Source organism: Sinocyclocheilus anshuiensis, unplaced genomic scaffold (assembly GCF_001515605.1).
Source record: "Sinocyclocheilus anshuiensis isolate Anshui unplaced genomic scaffold, SAMN03320099.WGS_v1.1 scaffold840, whole genome shotgun sequence".
Lineage (NCBI taxonomy): Eukaryota > Metazoa > Chordata > Actinopteri > Cypriniformes > Cyprinidae > Sinocyclocheilus > Sinocyclocheilus anshuiensis.
Genome location: NW_015552598.1, coordinates 621490 through 639782, shown reverse-complemented (window position 1 = coordinate 639782; position 18293 = coordinate 621490). Strand labels below are relative to the sequence as shown.

The 18293-nt window shown below is 35.5% G+C and overlaps 1 protein-coding gene across 1 annotated transcript; it reads left to right on the top strand.

The window, feature by feature from the left end:
* The first annotated feature begins 7432 nt into the window (after nucleotides 1-7432).
* Nucleotides 7433-10539, top strand: LOC107665720 (dual specificity protein phosphatase 6-like). The gene is made up of 3 exons (XM_016456723.1): nucleotides 7433-8329; nucleotides 9042-9476; nucleotides 10038-10539. Exons 1-3 carry the CDS (start codon nucleotides 7930-7932, stop codon nucleotides 10349-10351), a joined length of 1149 nt encoding a protein of 382 aa, XP_016312209.1. The 5' UTR covers nucleotides 7433-7929; the 3' UTR covers nucleotides 10352-10539.
* The last annotated feature ends 7754 nt before the right edge of the window (nucleotides 10540-18293 follow it).

Sequence of the window (18293 nt, the reverse complement as noted above, 5' to 3'; positions counted from 1 at the left end):
ACAAAGGTTGTGAGGTGAAATGACCCTGAGTAAAAAATTGTCATACATGATATATAATATTAAATCAAGTAATATTTTACATACATTTTTCATTTATTAACAAATATTTTTTTAAAGATTTTATTTATTAAAAAAAAAAAAAACACTTAAATTGAATCATTTCAGGAAAATTTTTATTTTTTTTTTACTTTTTTAAATTCATACTTTGGCAAATGTAGTGTAGCTGAAATATGCAAATAAAAATTGCAACACACACACAATATATATATATATATATATATATATATAATTTTTTTGGGAAATATATACCTGTAAATAAGAAATAACTTCAATATGCAAACTTTTTTTTTATTTATGTGTCACAAACAATGGGGTCTATAATATGCGTAGAAAACCCATCTGTGGCCTTTCCATATATCTCAATGGCAGTTGCTTGGCTGGTGCAAGTCTTGGTCGGTACCATATTTTTAATAGTACTGGATTTTTGTACAAAAAATTTGCAGTCATTATAGCGTACGGCATTCGTGCAAGAGAACAAAGCGCCGAGGTGCAAATATACTGGAAGTTAAAGGACAGAATAAACACATTCCACTATTACTCTGCAATTTGCCTTTCCATTACGTCTCAGCACAGACCAGTAGGTCGCTGCTGGGACTTGCAAGAGGATATAAAGTATTCCCCTCTCAGCCAGCACTGTAATTACACACCATCAGCTCCTCAGTTGCCATACAAACACATAATAACCTTCATCCTGCTCTCCTTCAATTACCCTCCCCTCTCTCCGCTATTACCCAGGATACCCCGGGGCCTCCTGTCTGCCTCTGTTTACAAATTCCTGTCATATTTCAGGATCTGCAGGACCTCTGTTAAAGGGGTTGAGGAAAACAGCTGGGTCTGGAATGACGCCTTGCAGAAGGGTCTTTCTCAACAGCTCTCGGCTGCTCCGATTCATTCATCAAGAATGTGTTGAAATAAGAACATTCTGTCTCGCTGCGGATGATGACTGGAGAGAATGTGTTTATGGGTGTTTCTTCAACTTTAGACACTTTTACTTCCCAGGGGTTGATTTTTATTCAAATTAACAGATTTCAACTTTTTTCTTTTTGTTATATCAAGGTCGCATTAAAACTGGGAAACGTTTTGCAGTGCTTTTATTGGTTATATTAGCTACACTATAAAAAATGCTAGGTTAAAAACAAATCCTCAAAAGGTGAAAGTTTATTATTAAGCAATTTAAAAAAAAAGTTTATTATTCAATTGTTATTTGTTCAACTCATTAATAAATGTTCATGTATTGAACATATGAATAAATGTTCATTTCCAGCCTATTTTGTTAGAAATGTATAGTTGAGTTAAATAAAGCTCAATCAAACCACCCAATAGCTGGGTTTGTCCATTTTTAACCCAGCATTTTTAGAGTGTACTTTTCACGTTCCATTTATTTATACATTTTACTGTTTTAATAACCCAGACTAAGACTTTTAATCTTAATATATGGAAATTTTATTTGAGTCATAAAAACATGAATTGTTGTTTTGTTTTTTGATGTTTGAGAAAAGACGCAAAGTGTGAAAATATTTATGTATTTAGGACATATACATTAAATGCTGGCTGTGAAATTATCCTTTGCAAGACAAATTAGTTGGCCATTTTTCCCCCAAAAAATGTTGTTTACATCACTATGATATTAAACACAATAAAAATTTAAGATGTGATAGAAATTAGACTAGGATTTTCATTACCTTCAGGAAGAGAAAGAAAAAAGAAAAAATTATGTTATACAAAAGTGTTCAGACGTTTGGGGTCAGTAATACTTTTTAATAATTTAACACTTTTATTCAGCAAAGATGCTTTAAATTGCATTAAAGACTCAAATAAATCAGTCATTTAAAAAAAAGCTGTTCTTTTGAACTTCTATTTGTCAAACAATCTGAAAAATATTTAAATATATATATACTAACTCCCCCCATCTGACTGGAAGAGGTGGAGGTACTGGTCTGCTTATCTCTGATGATTGGAAATTTAATCCTTTACCCTCTCTGAGTATCAACAGCTCCTTTGAATCCTGCTTTTATTGTCCTCATTTGTAAGTCGCTTTGGATAAAAGCGTCTGCTAAATGACTAAATAAAATAAAAATAAAATAAATAAATAAAATATATATATCATGTGACACTGAAGACTGAAGCAACCGCTGCTGAGAATTGAGCTTTGCATAACTGGAATAAATTATACTGTAAAATATACCAAAATAGGGGACATTTACTTTAAATTTTAATAATATTTCACAATATTATTGTTTTCCTGTATTTTTTTTATCAAATATATATTATAAATGTTGTTGGACATTGTTAACAGACAAAAACTGACTAAACTAAATAAAATTGTTTCTTGTGTGTAAAAGTTCACATGGTCAGTGCCTTTAGTTGAAGAAACACTGCAATTTTTTTAAAAGTGAAATTTCAGAATTCAGGAGCTTGAAGGGGGTTAAAGGGGTCATATGATGCTGCTAAAAGAACATTATTTTGTGTATTTGGTGTAATGAACTGTGTTTATGCGGTTTAAGGTTAAAAAAGTATTTTTTACATACTGTACATTATTGTTTCTCCTCTATGCCCCGCCTTTCTGAAATGCGTCGATTTTTACAAAGCTCATCGGTCTGAAAAGCGAGGTGCGGCAACCACATGTGACGACCCCGGGCTGGACTCCGCTTCGTCCACGGTGAAAGCCGGTCCGGCGATCCACAGCGCGAAGTTGATGTACCGGTATTTCCTCAGCGACCAGCATGGATCAGCTCCAGGCATGACGAAGCGGATATCGTCCTCTTTTGGAAGGCCAACCAAAGTAGTTTCGCTTTCACAACGAAACACAGCGCCTTCACAAGATGGCGGAAAAATTAAAATCGCATCTTTAATGAGAAGTGACAACACTGGTGAAGATGAACCATCACAATGGGCTTTTGTGTTCCAGGGTGGTTCGACAACATGCCTGCAGGGTGATAGCGGTTTTATAGATGAATATATCCTGATCGATAATGTGTCCTGGACATCTTTACATTCCCATGACTGAATGTCCATACGTATGCATGAAATCACATGAATAATGTACTGGAAGGCAAATCAATTAGAGTAAAGGCTGTCCAGTGACTTAATGGCTTGTTGTTGACTTCAAAACATTGGATCTCAGTTTCATCTGAACAATTTGTCATCAGCACTTCCTGTTTGTATGGCTGTTTGTTTACTGCGGTTCTCTGGAGAGACCCTCATGGCTCTGCTTCCTGTTTTGATCCACTAAAACCAGCCCAGCCTCGAAACCTCTATTAGATTCCCAGGAGTGTCCTTTAATGTGTCCCTCCTCTTAGCCTAAGGCAAACCCATTTATTGTCCTACTAAGAGCACAAACAAGTCTTATTCAAATAGACAGACTGCTAAAATTATTAGACGTTGTTGCATTAAGAGGTGCCTCACATAGGTGTAGGATGATTTATTCACAAGGATAAAGGAAATTAAAGGAAATTGTATTAAATTAGGCAATATTGTGAATATTGTGGTTTTCATGGGATTTTTATTATTTTGGTGCACTAGCATCTGGTCAGTAGGTTTTTTAATGTTGGAAAGAAGTTTTTTTGCATTTATCTGATCAAAAATATAGTAAAAACGGTATAATACTGTTAAATATTATTACAATTTAAAATAATTGTTTTCAATTTGAATATATTTTAAAATGCTATTTATTTCTGTGAGGCAAAGCTGAATTTTCAGCATCAGAAACCATTTTAATATGCTGACTCAATGCTTAAAAACATTTATTATTATAATCACTGTTAAAAACAGTTGTAAAAAGAAACTGATGAAAAGTCACTTTTGATCAATTTAATGTGTCCTTGAATAAAAATTTAATTTCTTGAAAGAAACAAATAAATTGTAAAGAACGTGCATGAAAATTATGTGAAATGTATTTATTTGAAACCACATATTTACTGTATTCAATATTTTGAATCTAAATGTCTTTAAATGATGGTTCTCTATTTACAAAAATATCTGATAAATAGCTTGATCCATTTGAGAGCAACTTAATATAATAATATTAATAAAATTAATATCAAAAAAATATCTTTATTTGTATCTTGAATATTGTTAGTAGTTTATATATGTTGTATATGGAGCGGTTATATAATAGCTACAGTTTAATCTAGTTTTGTATTTGACTATATGATACATATAAATGTATTTCTGCTGAGAACAGCCACTTCAACTCAGCTGTTGTGTTGCTGAATATTTAAATAATCACTTTAATGACTTTTGTCACTGCTTTTAACCTCTCAAACAGCTTTATTTACACACATTATGAGCAGTTCTGCTGTTTGTGAAAGTGCACCAAGCAGAAATCAGCACACAAAGAGCTCCAGCAGTAAGTCAACAGTGAGAGAGGAAGTAAACATCACAGGAGCAGGAAGCCGCACTGTATCATAGGTGAAGGGGGAGGTGAGGGCAGCAGTTAGTTTAAGAAAAGAAAAACCCTGGTGATTCACAACACAATCAGATTGACCTTTCATCCCATGAGCTGCTGTCAGGTCCCACCCAGGAACCGAGGAAGGGGGTCAAAGAACTGTCATTTCTCTCCCCCAAACTTATATACATGTTATCCTAAAAATATGACTGTATTTGGATACAAACAATGAAATTCATGCACGACTGCAAATAGTCTGTGACGCGCATTTGGCTAAATGAAAATACCTGCAAAGTTCAGAACTTTTGGATGTTCCTATACCACCACAGAGCTGTTTTCTGCTGTGTTTGCTTCAGACACACAAGATATCATCGCACTGTGATAATAGCAGGAAGAACTGAGCCGTTATCAGTTTGCAGGCCTGTTGCTGGAGCCGGATGACCTGCATGTGTCTGTTTAAAGGAGAGTCAAACTTTAACTGAGTCTCAGCGACTATTACTTGTTGGTTTTGCATAAATGACTCTAATAAAAAATATTTTGAAAGGCACAATTTGTTGGTGACAAACTCGACAGATTGATGTATTACAATGAGGTGGCAAAGCTAATAATTTATTGGAAATTTTCAAAATAAGTGAACTATATGTGATGAAATATTCCTTCCTTTCTTTTTGTCTTTGTCATTTAAAAAATAAAATAAAAAAAAATGTTTTATTATATTATTAATATTATTATATTTATTTTATTACATTTATATGATTTTTTTAAATTTTGTTAAAATATAATTGATATTTAATTATATATAATGCAGTCTGCCACTTCCATTTTTTTAACAAAATATTATTTTCATTATATTTATTTTTGTATGCAGCCATTTTATTTTTGTATGCTATGGGTATTATTATTATTTTTTTTTTTTACTGACAAGTGAAAAATCAGTGGTTTACAAGTTTTCAGATTGTGGAAAGTGAAGGGAACATGTCTCATCCAGTTGCAGTATCTTCAGGCAGTAAAGCAGCCAAAATGGATTACAATGAGAATACAATTCAGCCTTCCCAGAAGGATCTCCACAAGCTACAGGATAATGGTCATTATCTAGGTACTGTGTGGTGTTTCATATGTTAAGCGGGGTGAAACTGAACACACCTTTGGCCCATGTGACCACTGTGCATGTGAATGATGACAGAGAGCCTTGCTAGACAATTAAAGAGCAATTCACTGCCAAATGACACAGGAGACAGGATGTCTGACAACATGTTATTCAGCTCACCCTAATCTGGCCTGCTACAGTCATTCTCAACCCATATTTCATTAGTATAATTGTTTTAATTCCAGAGGTTCATTTATAGCAACACCATAGGCCGTGCCTGTAAACACGATTGAGCAAAATGATATTTTTCTCCGTCTCTCTAAAATCGCCTATTTTATGCAAATTGAACACATTGAATAACATCTTCGAGCTTCGGCGTTTCTGAGCTCCAGAGACCTGCCCTGACCTTTTAAACGAACACTAGGCTTCAGTTTATCAGCATGCAATTCAAATGAACCTCTTTCTGCTGAAACCGATAGCAATTATAAAATTGTGGGTAACGACATGTAAAAGTATTATCAAAGACATCTGGTTTCATGTAGGCGCAGGAATCCGGTGCAGCTGTTGAAGGATTTGTGAGTGATATTTCAAAGCTTGCACACACGCTATCTCGACACACAAGATGACACGAGCTTCAGTGTAGGAAATGACTGGAGGAGGCGAGGAGAAACTCACAATTCGCGTATGGTGTTAAACTATTTTGATGGCTCTATTTATGTGTCTATTGGCCGATCGTTTAGCGCGCTTCCCACCTTCATTGATTCGGATTGAGCGATCGATCAACGGAATAATCAGAGGAGAATACGCGAGCTTTGCCTGATCTAATCATACTTTCATATTGTTAATAACCTGAAAGAAAAGAAACACTACAATAAAAACCGCTATATAGCCTACTGTGCTTTTTTTTATCAGTTATGCACATTAGGGATGTTTATGCAATTTAATTAATGAATGCATTATTTTATATTAAGCCTGGGGTTTTGTCTGGCACAGCTGTCATTTTTCATACCATAAAAATGTTTAATGTTTTGTTGCATGTTTATTTTATTTCATATTTAGGCTATTTACCTAAATTCACCCTATTTGTAGTTAGTGAAACTAGTACTTGTGTGTGTTGATCTTTTTTGGCGATCATACCAATAATGTAATATGAAATGTCAATTATTTACAGTGTATATAAACACGACTTAATTTAAAACACAGATAGCACATATAGCCTACGAAATAAATATGGTAACTTTGGTTAACGTTCTGGCAAAGTTCTCTTAAAGTTATGAATAAACATTTTTTCCAGTAGCTAATGTAATGTGGTATTTAATAGTGTTCTCAAAACGTTAGCACAAAACATTATTTATAGATCGTTCATGGAACGTGTTTTTCCTGAAATGTTTTAGTTGGACAGTATGTAGGCTATATTTGTTTCAGAATGTTTGAACATTCAAAAGTAACGTTCTCATGATACTTGCATAATGGTTCAATAGAATGATCTCCCTTAACGTTCAAATAACCAAAAAAAGGTTTTTAAAATACTTAACGTTTTCGTACCTTAACAGGAACGTTAGCAACTTATTTTTGTTAGCTGGGTTCAAACGTCGGCAGCAGCGACGTACGTACTAGACTCGATAACCCGAGCTACAAACAGCAGCGGGACGAAACTGAAATGCGGCTAAACGGAGTTCAAGTGTGTAACCTGAGCATGAGGTATATTGACCCCTCACCAAATACACTCGCACTCCTCCTTCCCGCGCAGTGCCTCTCTACTGTTTGTTTGCACTCCGCTGATCCGGAGCGGAAATTCCTTTCCGTTTTAGTGAATGACAAACTTATTAACAATTCATCAACACAGTCCGTTCCATCCGGCCCCGTTTCCACGGCGACGCTTGCTCGGCGCCTCCTGATTGGCTGACCGACATAATGTATCCATTGAAACGCCTAGCGCTTGTATCCATTCACTATCTCGCAGAGACAGAGAGCACATCTAGGACTAGAGCGGCGGAGGACGCAGCGTTGCTTTCTCCGGGATAAATCTCGAAGGGAAATAAAGCTACGAAGCGTTTTGCTTTCGCGACACGTCTGCGATCGATATTCGACTGGATATCTAGATCCATTCGTGTGAAAACTGACGGCGAGAGAAGAGAGGTTATATAACGAGAGGACAACGTCAGTGGCTCGCGTGAGTCATTGATAAATGCACACAGTTGCATGAATGGGCTGGAAGTAGAGCGAGTCTGCGCTTGACACTCGAAGCAAAACCCGAGGATTTTAATCATCTCGACGGCGCAGAAGAAACTTGGACTTGAGAATCTCAATGCTCCAGGCCTGAGACGTCCACGGCCTATTGCAGCGCGCTTTTTCCGCAGTTTAAGGTCTCACGGTACCGTCCCGTATTTCACTAATGCTTGATAAGTTGAAACCCGTGCAGTTCGATTCGGTCATGGCCATAAGCAAGACGGTAGAGTGGCTGAAGGAGCAGCTGGAGACGCGCAGCGACTGTTTGCTCGTTATGGACTGCCGATCGCAAGAGCTCTACGAATCGTCGCACGTCGAAACGGCTATTAACGTGGCCATCCCGAGCCTCATGCTCCGGCGACTCAAGAAGGGCAACCTGCCCATCAAGTCTCTGCTTTCCAACGGGGAAGACAGGGAGAGGTTCGCGCGGAGGTGCAAGACGGACACTATCGTGCTGTACGACGAGTACAGCTGCGAGTGGAATGAGAACATCGACGGCGGCTCTGTGCTGGGTTTACTGCTGAGGAGAATGAAGGACGAGGGCTACAAGGCTTTCTATCTTGAGGGTACGTTCACTTCCACCGCATTTTGTGATTTTACTTGCTGTATTTTTGTGGTTTACTGCAACTAAAAATGGTACTAGAATTGATTTGAAATTGATTTACAAGTAATCCATTAGCGACCAGTATGTTTTTCAATTTCACTTGTAACCATTCATTAGATACTTATAGTACCAATATCTATTTATTTAGTCACTTGTACTTATTATTCGCATCCGTTTTTAACTATTTCATTGTTAATAGTAACACATTTTACCTTTTACATTTGCAATTTTTTTAAGTGTTCCAACTAAAATGTACGTTACTAGTGATTGTTTATTAGAAACTAGTTATGATATACAAGCAAATATCTCCGTATACTAGTCACGTTTTGTATTTTACTGGTTATAGTTGCATTTTGACTTCCTTTTGAATGGCTTCTTTATAGTAGAATTAAAAATAGGCCTAGTACTAGTCATTGAAAACATGACTAGTAACAATAGGAATTCACACTAGTGTACACTAAATACATAATCTAGTGTATTTAGAACTGGAACTGGAATGTAAATAATCAAGTAGTTACTAGTAAAAAAAGAGTACTAGTATCTAATGAATGGATATTTGTGAAACAAAAAATATGCTAGTCATTATTTGTAATTAAAAATGGATACTCATATAAAAATATGTGGTTAGCTTTAAGGCATGAATTTGAAATGTATTTCTAACTTGAACTTCACAGGTGGCTTCAGCAAATTTCAAGCTGAATTTCCCACAATGTGCGAGACGAACCTCGACGGTTCCTCCAGCAGCAGTTCACCGACCTCCCAGGTCCTGGGTCTCGGAGGGCTCCGGATCAGCTCTGACTCCTCGGACATCGAGTCGGACATCGATCGAGACCCAAGCAGCGCCACTGACTCGGACGGCAGCCCTCTTTCCAACCCCCAGCCCTCGTTCCCCGTGGAGATCCTGCCGCATCTGTATCTGGGCTGCGCAAAGGACTCCACGAACCTGGATATCCTGGAGGAGTTTGGCATCAAGTACATCTTGAACGTGACCCCTAATCTTCCTAACATGTTCGAGAACGCCGGGGAGTTCAAGTACAAGCAGATTCCCATCTCCGATCACTGGAGCCAGAATCTCTCACAGTTTTTCCCAGAAGCCATCAGCTTTATTGGTAAGCAAACACAATTATTGCTGCTTTAATTTGCTTTTCATTCAGTCCCAGTTTTGATTAAACCTACCGGGTCCTTTCAGTGTTTTGAAACCAAACGGATGGCACCATTTTTTATTGTTTGCATAGTAACATATCCCGCGGTTGTGCAATTGTGACACAAAGGCTTATGATGAAACGGGAAACTGAGGGGGGAGGCGGTAATTTGAGCTCAACAGGAAGGAAGCAAGCAGCATTGAAAGTAATCTAGGACAGAGCAATGTTTCGCCACACAATGAGGACCATTTACAGGGCAGTGTTGACATCCTGTTAGCCTTGACAGGGCGCTGCCATGACTTCTACATTTACACGCCCAAATGGTACCATTGTCGAGTAACCTGGCAAGTGGAAGGATCATTTGATTAACCTTAATAGCCCATTTCCACGTCACGTTCCCTGAGAAAATGGAATTACTGAAATAAATGAACTTTTCCACGACATTCTAATTTATTGAGATGCACCTGTATGTACAATTGCATATTCATAAGTCAGTTAACTAACCGTCTCATCTTTTTCCCCCTTCAGATGAGGCCCGCGGACAGAAGTGTGGCGTTCTCGTTCACTGCCTGGCCGGTATCAGCCGTTCTGTCACAGTAACGGTGGCATACCTCATGCAGAAGCTCAACCTCTCCATGAACGATGCGTACGACATAGTCAAGATGAAGAAGTCCAACATCTCGCCCAATTTTAACTTCATGGGCCAACTTTTGGACTTTGAGCGCACGTTGGGACTCAAGAGCCCGTGCGACAACCGAGTAGCGGCTCCGACCCAGCCGTTGTACTTCACCACGCCGACCAATCACAACGTTTTCCAGTTGGACCCTCTCGAGTCCACGTGAGGTCCTGCCCTGACTCGAATCGAACGCGAGTTTCTTTATTTCGACGCCTGTCGAGGGGTTCCTGACGTTATTGATGTTGGCTTGAGATGACGGCCGACCAGAGTAACCACTGAGGGGGCATGCGGTTGCCCAGAGCTTCTACGCTGCTGTTTAACGGAGAGAGATCATGTGACTCTATATCTCCAAGACTCTTATATATATATCTCCGTATATATACATATTCAAGCATGGAAAGACTGTGGAAATTAAAAGAACGTCCGATATATTGGGGCTGGTGTGCCAAAGAGACTTGACTGAAACTGAACAACGACAAATACGCCATTTGTTTTGTTTAGCACTTGCACCTTGACATTTTCTAGGTGTGCTCTTCTTGTCTTCAATGAAGACTTGCCTGTTTTTGGGATGAGACTTCCCTTCGGTAATGATGGCAGAGTGTACTGTACTCCAACTTATTTGCGTGGAGAAATTTTTGAAACATTTCTACATGTGTATATTAAGATGTCGGTAAGCCTTGCCGTAGTTAGAATATACCTGTTTTAAAGGAACGGCTGTAGATTTTTCTTCTCCTTTCTGTCCACTTTATGTAAACAAACTGAATATCGATCAATATTATCTTTATCGACGAGTTAAATGCCAAAAATTTGAACAGGTTTTTGCAATGTGTATATGTATAATATATTTCCACTTTTGCTTTACGGATCGATTCCGCCTTTCTCAGCCTTTTAACCACCATCACCAATCAAAGTTGTCATTCTCTTGCCTTAGTTCTGTACATAAGAGTGTTATTGTGCAGTAACCTTTCAGAGCAGTTCCCATAAGCTGCTTCTTTTCATCAGTACTTTTTTAGCGGACTTGACCGTAAGAGCTTGCACGTTCAGAAGGGTCATATGTGTACGAGGCATTCCTCGAATGCTATTCGGCGGGGTTTCAGATGCATGCCCATTTAGGACCCATACGCCTTTATACTACTCGTTTTTTGTACATTTTCTGGGGACGTTGGAGAGTTGAAGCAAGTAACGCTGATTTTTTTGTGTGCAAGGATTTGAGGTCTGTGTTGACAAAGCTGGGAGAACGTTTTGTGTCTCCTGTTCAGGGAAGCTTTGTGACATGCAATTTTTTGTGAGAAAAGTGATGGTTTTCAGGAGGGTTTTGTTGCCCCTCAAAGCCAAGGCCTGGTTGGGGGAGGGGCTGTTTTACAAAACTACTCCCCCCAATGTTACGAATGTAAAGAAATGATAAGTTATTAATAAATTGCTATTTTGTCTATTCAAATCTATCAATGTCTCTCTGTTTTCTTTGCTACACTTGAAAATAAGAATAATAAGTGGCATTTATTGGTTTTATCCAAAGCAGAATTCAATAATCATTCACCATAATATTTAAACTAGTATTCAGTTGACAGAGTTACTGCTAACCACTGATTCAAAGACTAGATTAAACTTCGATGTAGAATGAGATTACAAGTTCCTGCAAATAAAGTATTACTCAGTGTTGTGAAGTGAGCAAAACAACTTTCCATGCGGACAGGCTGGTATTTCCAGGTACGGGCTGGTTAGAGCAAAATGTCCCCCCTGCGGCACTTCCTGACAGGAGATCAGGCTTCTGCTCTAAAAGCAAGTCCTGGCAAAACAGTCGGCAACCTGACACCCTTGGCTTTTGCATACATCAGATAAAGGGATAATCCCTGTGTGGGAGTAAGAAATAGGGTTCAAATGAGTAATTATTATTTCTGATGGCAAAATAGCTTTGTATTGTTGTTACAATAATAACGATCTATTCTGCATATCTGCCAACATGAACACTGAGTAGGAGTAGTATTAGAATGGATTTTCTCATATTAGACACTCCTGTAATGTTTTTTCCTACATTTGAATCACATTATTTTGTATTATAAATATTAAATATAAAAAGTTATTATATACATTTACATATACACCTATATGTAAGTATTATACAATTTTATATAAAATGTATTAATTATGAAAATGTAATGAGATAATAAAATAAAATAGCTTAATGATTTTAACTAGTCGAAATTTATTTAGTAAAAAATAGAAATGTATTATTATATAAATATAAAGTGTGTGTGTGTGTGTGTGTGTGTGTGTATATATATATATATAATATATATGAATAGAAAAATATATAAATATACAAATATTTATTATTAATATTTTATTATTAATATTAATGTCTAGTATATGTATTCATAATACTTAATATTAGTGTTAATGTATGATATATATATATATATATATATATTAGTATTAATTTTTTATTTTAATATTTAAAAATATAGATGATAGATAGATAGATTATAATATACTATATAAATTCATATATTATTTAATTAAATGCAATAGCTTAGCTTAATAAATATACTGTAAATATAAACATTTCTGTATTATTTTAATTTTATGATGTATTATATTTATTATGTATTATTTATGTTATGTTCATTTCTAATAACATAAAAGGTAGCAGCTTTTGTAATAGCTTTTTAATCAGTTTTTAATATAGTTAATATAATCTATATAATCTATATATATTGCACACACATACATACATACATACATACATACAATGAAATGTAATTATATTACAATTTATATTTTAATATTCAATTACATGTATACTAGCATTTTAGTGACCAAGACACAATGGTTTTAAGGCAACATGTGTACCAGTATTGTCCTAGTATTACTGTTACAGGTCTGTAAGTCTTTTAAGCAGTGAAAATAAACCCAACAGATTGTGACTATACTTGGCCAGTGTGCTAATCCTGTGTGAAAGGTTTCAGTCCCTGTCGTCCTCTTGTGACAGACTGCGCTGTGAAGGATTTGCCAACATGCCCAGCAATTTCCGGTGCTCAAGTTCCAGTGACCCCAACACCACCCTCCTCGCAAACCCCACCTCCTGTACTCCTGTCAGGCATCATCCGCCCACCACCTCCCTGCTCACCAGCTGCACTCTTCCATTTGTGTGCTTGTGTGAGCTGCAGTAGTGAAGGCAACCCTTGGCTAGAAGATCTCGTCTGTTGTCAATCACTTTTTACAGGCAGGTACGTAACCACACAATCATTTGGGCCAAAACAGATGGTTTGATCCACCCCCTTAGAATTTGAACAGAAAATCAGTGATTTTCTGTTCAAATTCTAAGTTACTCTAAAAATAAAGGTTCTTCGTTGGCGTCTATGGTTCTATGAAGAACCTTTAACATCCATGGAAACTTTTCATTGCACAAAAGGTTCTTTATTGTGGAAAAGGGTTCTTTGATGCTCTTCACACCAAGAAAAAATGTTTCTTTTAGAACTGTTTATTGAAAGATTCATTGGGGAACCAAAAATGGTTCCATGGCATCACTTTGAAACATTCATTTTATTACATACATTTACATATATAATACACACATATGCAATTTAATAATTTAATTTATTAGCTTAATTTCTTTATTTAAAGTTTAATTTATTAGCTTCTGAAGTAGTCTAAATGCATTTTTTTAAATAGAATAAATGTAAATTTCTCTATTATATAATACATTATTATTCATTATTATTTATTTTAATTTATAAGGACAAAATATACTAACAAGTATATGTATAATTGTAAAATTATTAAAGTAGTGTAGCTTAGTTATAGTTTATAACAGTTTATTTTTATATAGTTATATATATAATATATAAATATTTATAAATATTTAATAAATATATATGAATAGAAAAATATATAAATATACAAATATTTATTATTAATATTTTATTATTAATATTAATGTCTAGTATATGTATTCATAATACTTAATATTAGTGTTAATGTATGATATATATATATATATATATATATTAGTATTAATTTTTTATTTTAATATTTAAAAATATAGATGATAGATAGATAGATTATAATATACTATATAAATTCATATATTATTTAATTAAATGCAATAGCTTAGCTTAATAAATATACTGTAAATATAAACATTTCTGTATTATTTTAATTTTATGATGTATTATATTTATTATGTATTATTTATGTTATGTTCATTTCTAATAACATAAAAGGTAGCAGCTTTTGTAATAGCTTTTTAATCAGTTTTTAATATAGTTAATATAATCTATATAATCTATATATATTGCACACACATACATACATACATACATACATACAATGAAATGTAATTATATTACAATTTATATTTTAATATTCAATTACATGTATACTAGCATTTTAGTGACCAAGACACAATGGTTTTAAGGCAACATGTGTACCAGTATTGTCCTAGTATTACTGTTACAGGTCTGTAAGTCTTTTAAGCAGTGAAAATAAACCCAACAGATTGTGACTATACTTGGCCAGTGTGCTAATCCTGTGTGAATGGTTTCAGTCCCTGTTGTCCTCTTGTGACAGACTGCGCTGTGAAGGATTTGCCAACATGCCCAGCAATTTCCGGTGCTCAAGTTCCAGTGACCCCAACACCACCCTCCTCGCAAACCCCACCTCCTGTACTCCTGTCAGGCATCATCCGCCCACCACCTCCCTGCTCACCAGCTGCACTCTTCCATTTGTGTGCTTGTGTGAGCTGCAGTAGTGAAGGCAACCCTTGGCTAGAAGATCTCGTCTGTTGTCAATCACTTTTTACAGGCAGGTACGTAACCACACAATCATTTGGGCCAAAACAGATGGTTTGATCCACCCCCTTAGAATTTGAACAGAAAATCAGTGATTTTCTGTTCAAATTCTAAGTTACTCTAAAAATAAAGGTTCTTCGTTGGCGTCTATGGTTCTATGAAGAACCTTTAACATCCATGGAAACTTTTCATTGCACAAAAGGTTCTTTATTGTGGAAAAGGGTTCTTTGATGCTCTTCACACCAAGAAAAAATGTTTCTTTTAGAACTGTTTATTGAAAGATTCATTGGGGAACCAAAAATGGTTCCATGGCATCACTTTGAAACATTCATTTTTAAGATTAGAACCAAAATTCTAAATCAGTTCTTCAGAATCTAAAATGGTGCTCTGAAAAATCTATCTAGAGTATTTTTAGTCCAAAAAAGCATCTCAAGAAACTGATACGGCTAAAATGGTTCTTGGAATGAAAAGGTGCTGGAAAGAAGCTTTATGTAAGAGAGTAACTCAAGCCGCAGACATACATACCAATTAAAAGCTGACACATCTGTACCTTTTCTGTCAACATGGTGGAGGTGTACTGACTTAAAAGAAATATGGTAGTATATCTATTATCTCATCTTTCTTTTCTTCCATAACAAACAGTTTATCAAGACTAAACATCCTGGAGGTTATGCACAGGGCAGAAGAGAGTTTGAGTGTTGTGAGTAAACAGCTTAGTGGGCACAGTGGATACGCTGTTATCACACTTAACTGCTACGGGCTCTTCTCCAAACCACCCACATGGAGAGTACGGACTTCCGCCAGTTTATTTTTATATAGTTATATATATAATATATAAATATTTATAAATATTTAATATTTATATTTAATATAAATATATTAATATATTCATAAATATATTTATATGATGTATACATTTATAAATATATGTATAAATTAATGGGGTTCATATGTAGAGAAAACACATTACCTTAATATTAATTATATTACTAGTTTTACATTTATTATTAGTATTATGATGTAATAGTATAATATATAATAAATAATAACTGTTACATATTTTAAATATATTATACATTAGAATAATTAATATTAATGACATATGTAATTATTTTTTTGTATATTATATATAATCTATATATGTGTGTGTGAAGAGAGAGGTACCCAGGCAGACAGAGACAAAGAGGTTTTAGGACATTCAGTGTGTGTAGGTGGGACATTTCATTACAAATTACAAACTTAATTATCCTCAGAGCCAGTGGTCGAGACCTCCACCTCCACACGCTCTGGAATGCTGGAGAGGAATGTCTTCCAAGAAGCGCCACATAGAAGTGCTTTGTTTGGAAATAAAGCTTTCGCTTTTTGTGTTTTCACTCGCTTCTGGACTTCAGCAGCGGCAAAACAAGAGCTCTGTCGCTCAGCCCACGTGTGTCTCTCCGCGACAAAACTCCACGAGATTCCTTCCGTTCCTGTTTGCAGAGATGAGATGAGATGTGCTGTTGATTCAGAGCATGACGGACTTGCTGCCGCATTATCTAATCCACCAGAACCAAAAGTGTGTGTGTTTGCGTTATTAGCAAACACATTTGAATTCGTAACGGGACGAAAACCGCCAACGGTTCAGCACAGTAGGCTACTGCTCATCACAAGCTACAGGCGCAAATGAAATAAAGAGTGAGTTTCTTCATCGGCTATGAATAGATTCACGGCGTGAATGTCAGCCCAGAGATCACAGCTCCCGGTTTGTGTTGCTTCCATCCATTTCAAGGCCCTTCGTGGCTTCATTTCTATGAAGGCCATGTTACAGCAAAGATGTGGCGGCAGCGGTTCACAAAAGGAGCACGCCAGCCGATATGAATCATCCGCCGCTGTCTCTGTGTGAGCCCACGCGGCTTGATGGAAAAGGAGTAAAAATAGTCATTATCATTTAAAAGCGTCTTTAAAAATAACATGTGTGAGGGGGAGAGAGAGCGACAGAGACAGAAATGGTGAGAAAGAGCAAAAACATTGTGCCTCAACCCACCTACCTCCTGCAAACCAGGTATTAGACACCATATTGTTAAAGGGTTAGTTCACCCAAAAATAAAAAAATAGCCCATAAATTACTCACCCTCAAGTCATTTTATGGATGGGCGCTTTTTATTTAACTTCTTTTGGACCGATGCATGCAACATGAGTGGCATGAAACAGCTTGAAAGATCAAAGACAATTTTTTTATATAACTCCGACTGGATTCGTCTGAAAGAAGAAAGTCATATACACCTAGGATGACTTGAGGGTGAGTAATTTATGGGCTAATTTTCATTTTTGGGTGAACTAACCCTTTAAGACAGACACCAGGATCAGAACTGAAGCAGAGTTCAGTGCCAAAACACCACTGAATGTGACTGAAACACACAAGATAGACAGCTGAAATGTGCTGCTTCTGAAGTCTGTTATTCAGCATTCACAGTCGCATATTTTAGTTTAGTATTAGGGATTTAATTAAGGTTTTTGGCTTTGTGGTGTGGTGTTTATTCTATCTTTAAAAAACCTTAAATTAATAATTTATTTGTGTTAGCCTTTTCTGCATATGCATATCTCAGAATGTTTGCATTTTCTGAAGTATATATAATTTTCATACATAAGCATTGGAATGCTGTTTTATATAGAATGTTGAATATTAATAATTAACCATATTAATAGTAATTAATAAATAAAATATTAACTCGATACTATATTTAATATTGATTTAATATTCATACAATTGTATATTATTAGTAATTAAAAAATCACATTCAGTGGTATTGTTTAGCTATAGTATCGTATAGATAGTATAGGCTAGTTGTATTGTATATATATTGCATAAATTTTACATATAAAATTATAAAAAGAATTCCATATATATGTATAAAATTTTAACAGAAAACTTGTTAAATGTTAAAATATTAAATATATGGTGTTTATAAAGTCTGTATGCAACTTTTGTTGCACTTTACATTATATTATATAATAATAATTTGTTAAATTAGAACATTTTTGAAGAATTATATAGTTTAGAAAACTATTAAAAACCTTAAAAACTATAAACATATTTATAAATAGAATTATAAAAAATAATACATATAATTAAATATAATAAATTCTAAACAAAACTTATTAAATGTGAAAATATTATATATTTAAAAAATATGAAGTATATAAGGTTTATAAAGTCTGTATAGCAATAAAACGTCTCAGGTTACTTATGTAACCATGGTTCCCTGAGTAGGGAACGAGACACTGCGTCCTCTAGGGGTCGCTATGGGGAACGCCTCGTCGTGACCCGTGTCTGAAGCA

What these genes read in the sequence shown, in the direction of transcription:
- LOC107665720 (XM_016456723.1), top strand. Translation starts at nt 7,930, where the DNA reads ATGCTTGATAAGTTGAAACCCGTGCAGTTCGATTCGGTCATGGCCATA. An exon ending in CAAGGCTTTCTATCTTGAGG is followed by an intron (nt 8,330 to 9,041) that starts GTACGTTCACTT and finishes TGAACTTCACAG; the next exon opens with GTGGCTTCAGCAAATTTCAA. An exon ending in AGAAGCCATCAGCTTTATTG is followed by an intron (nt 9,477 to 10,037) that starts GTAAGCAAACAC and finishes TTCCCCCTTCAG; the next exon opens with ATGAGGCCCGCGGACAGAAG.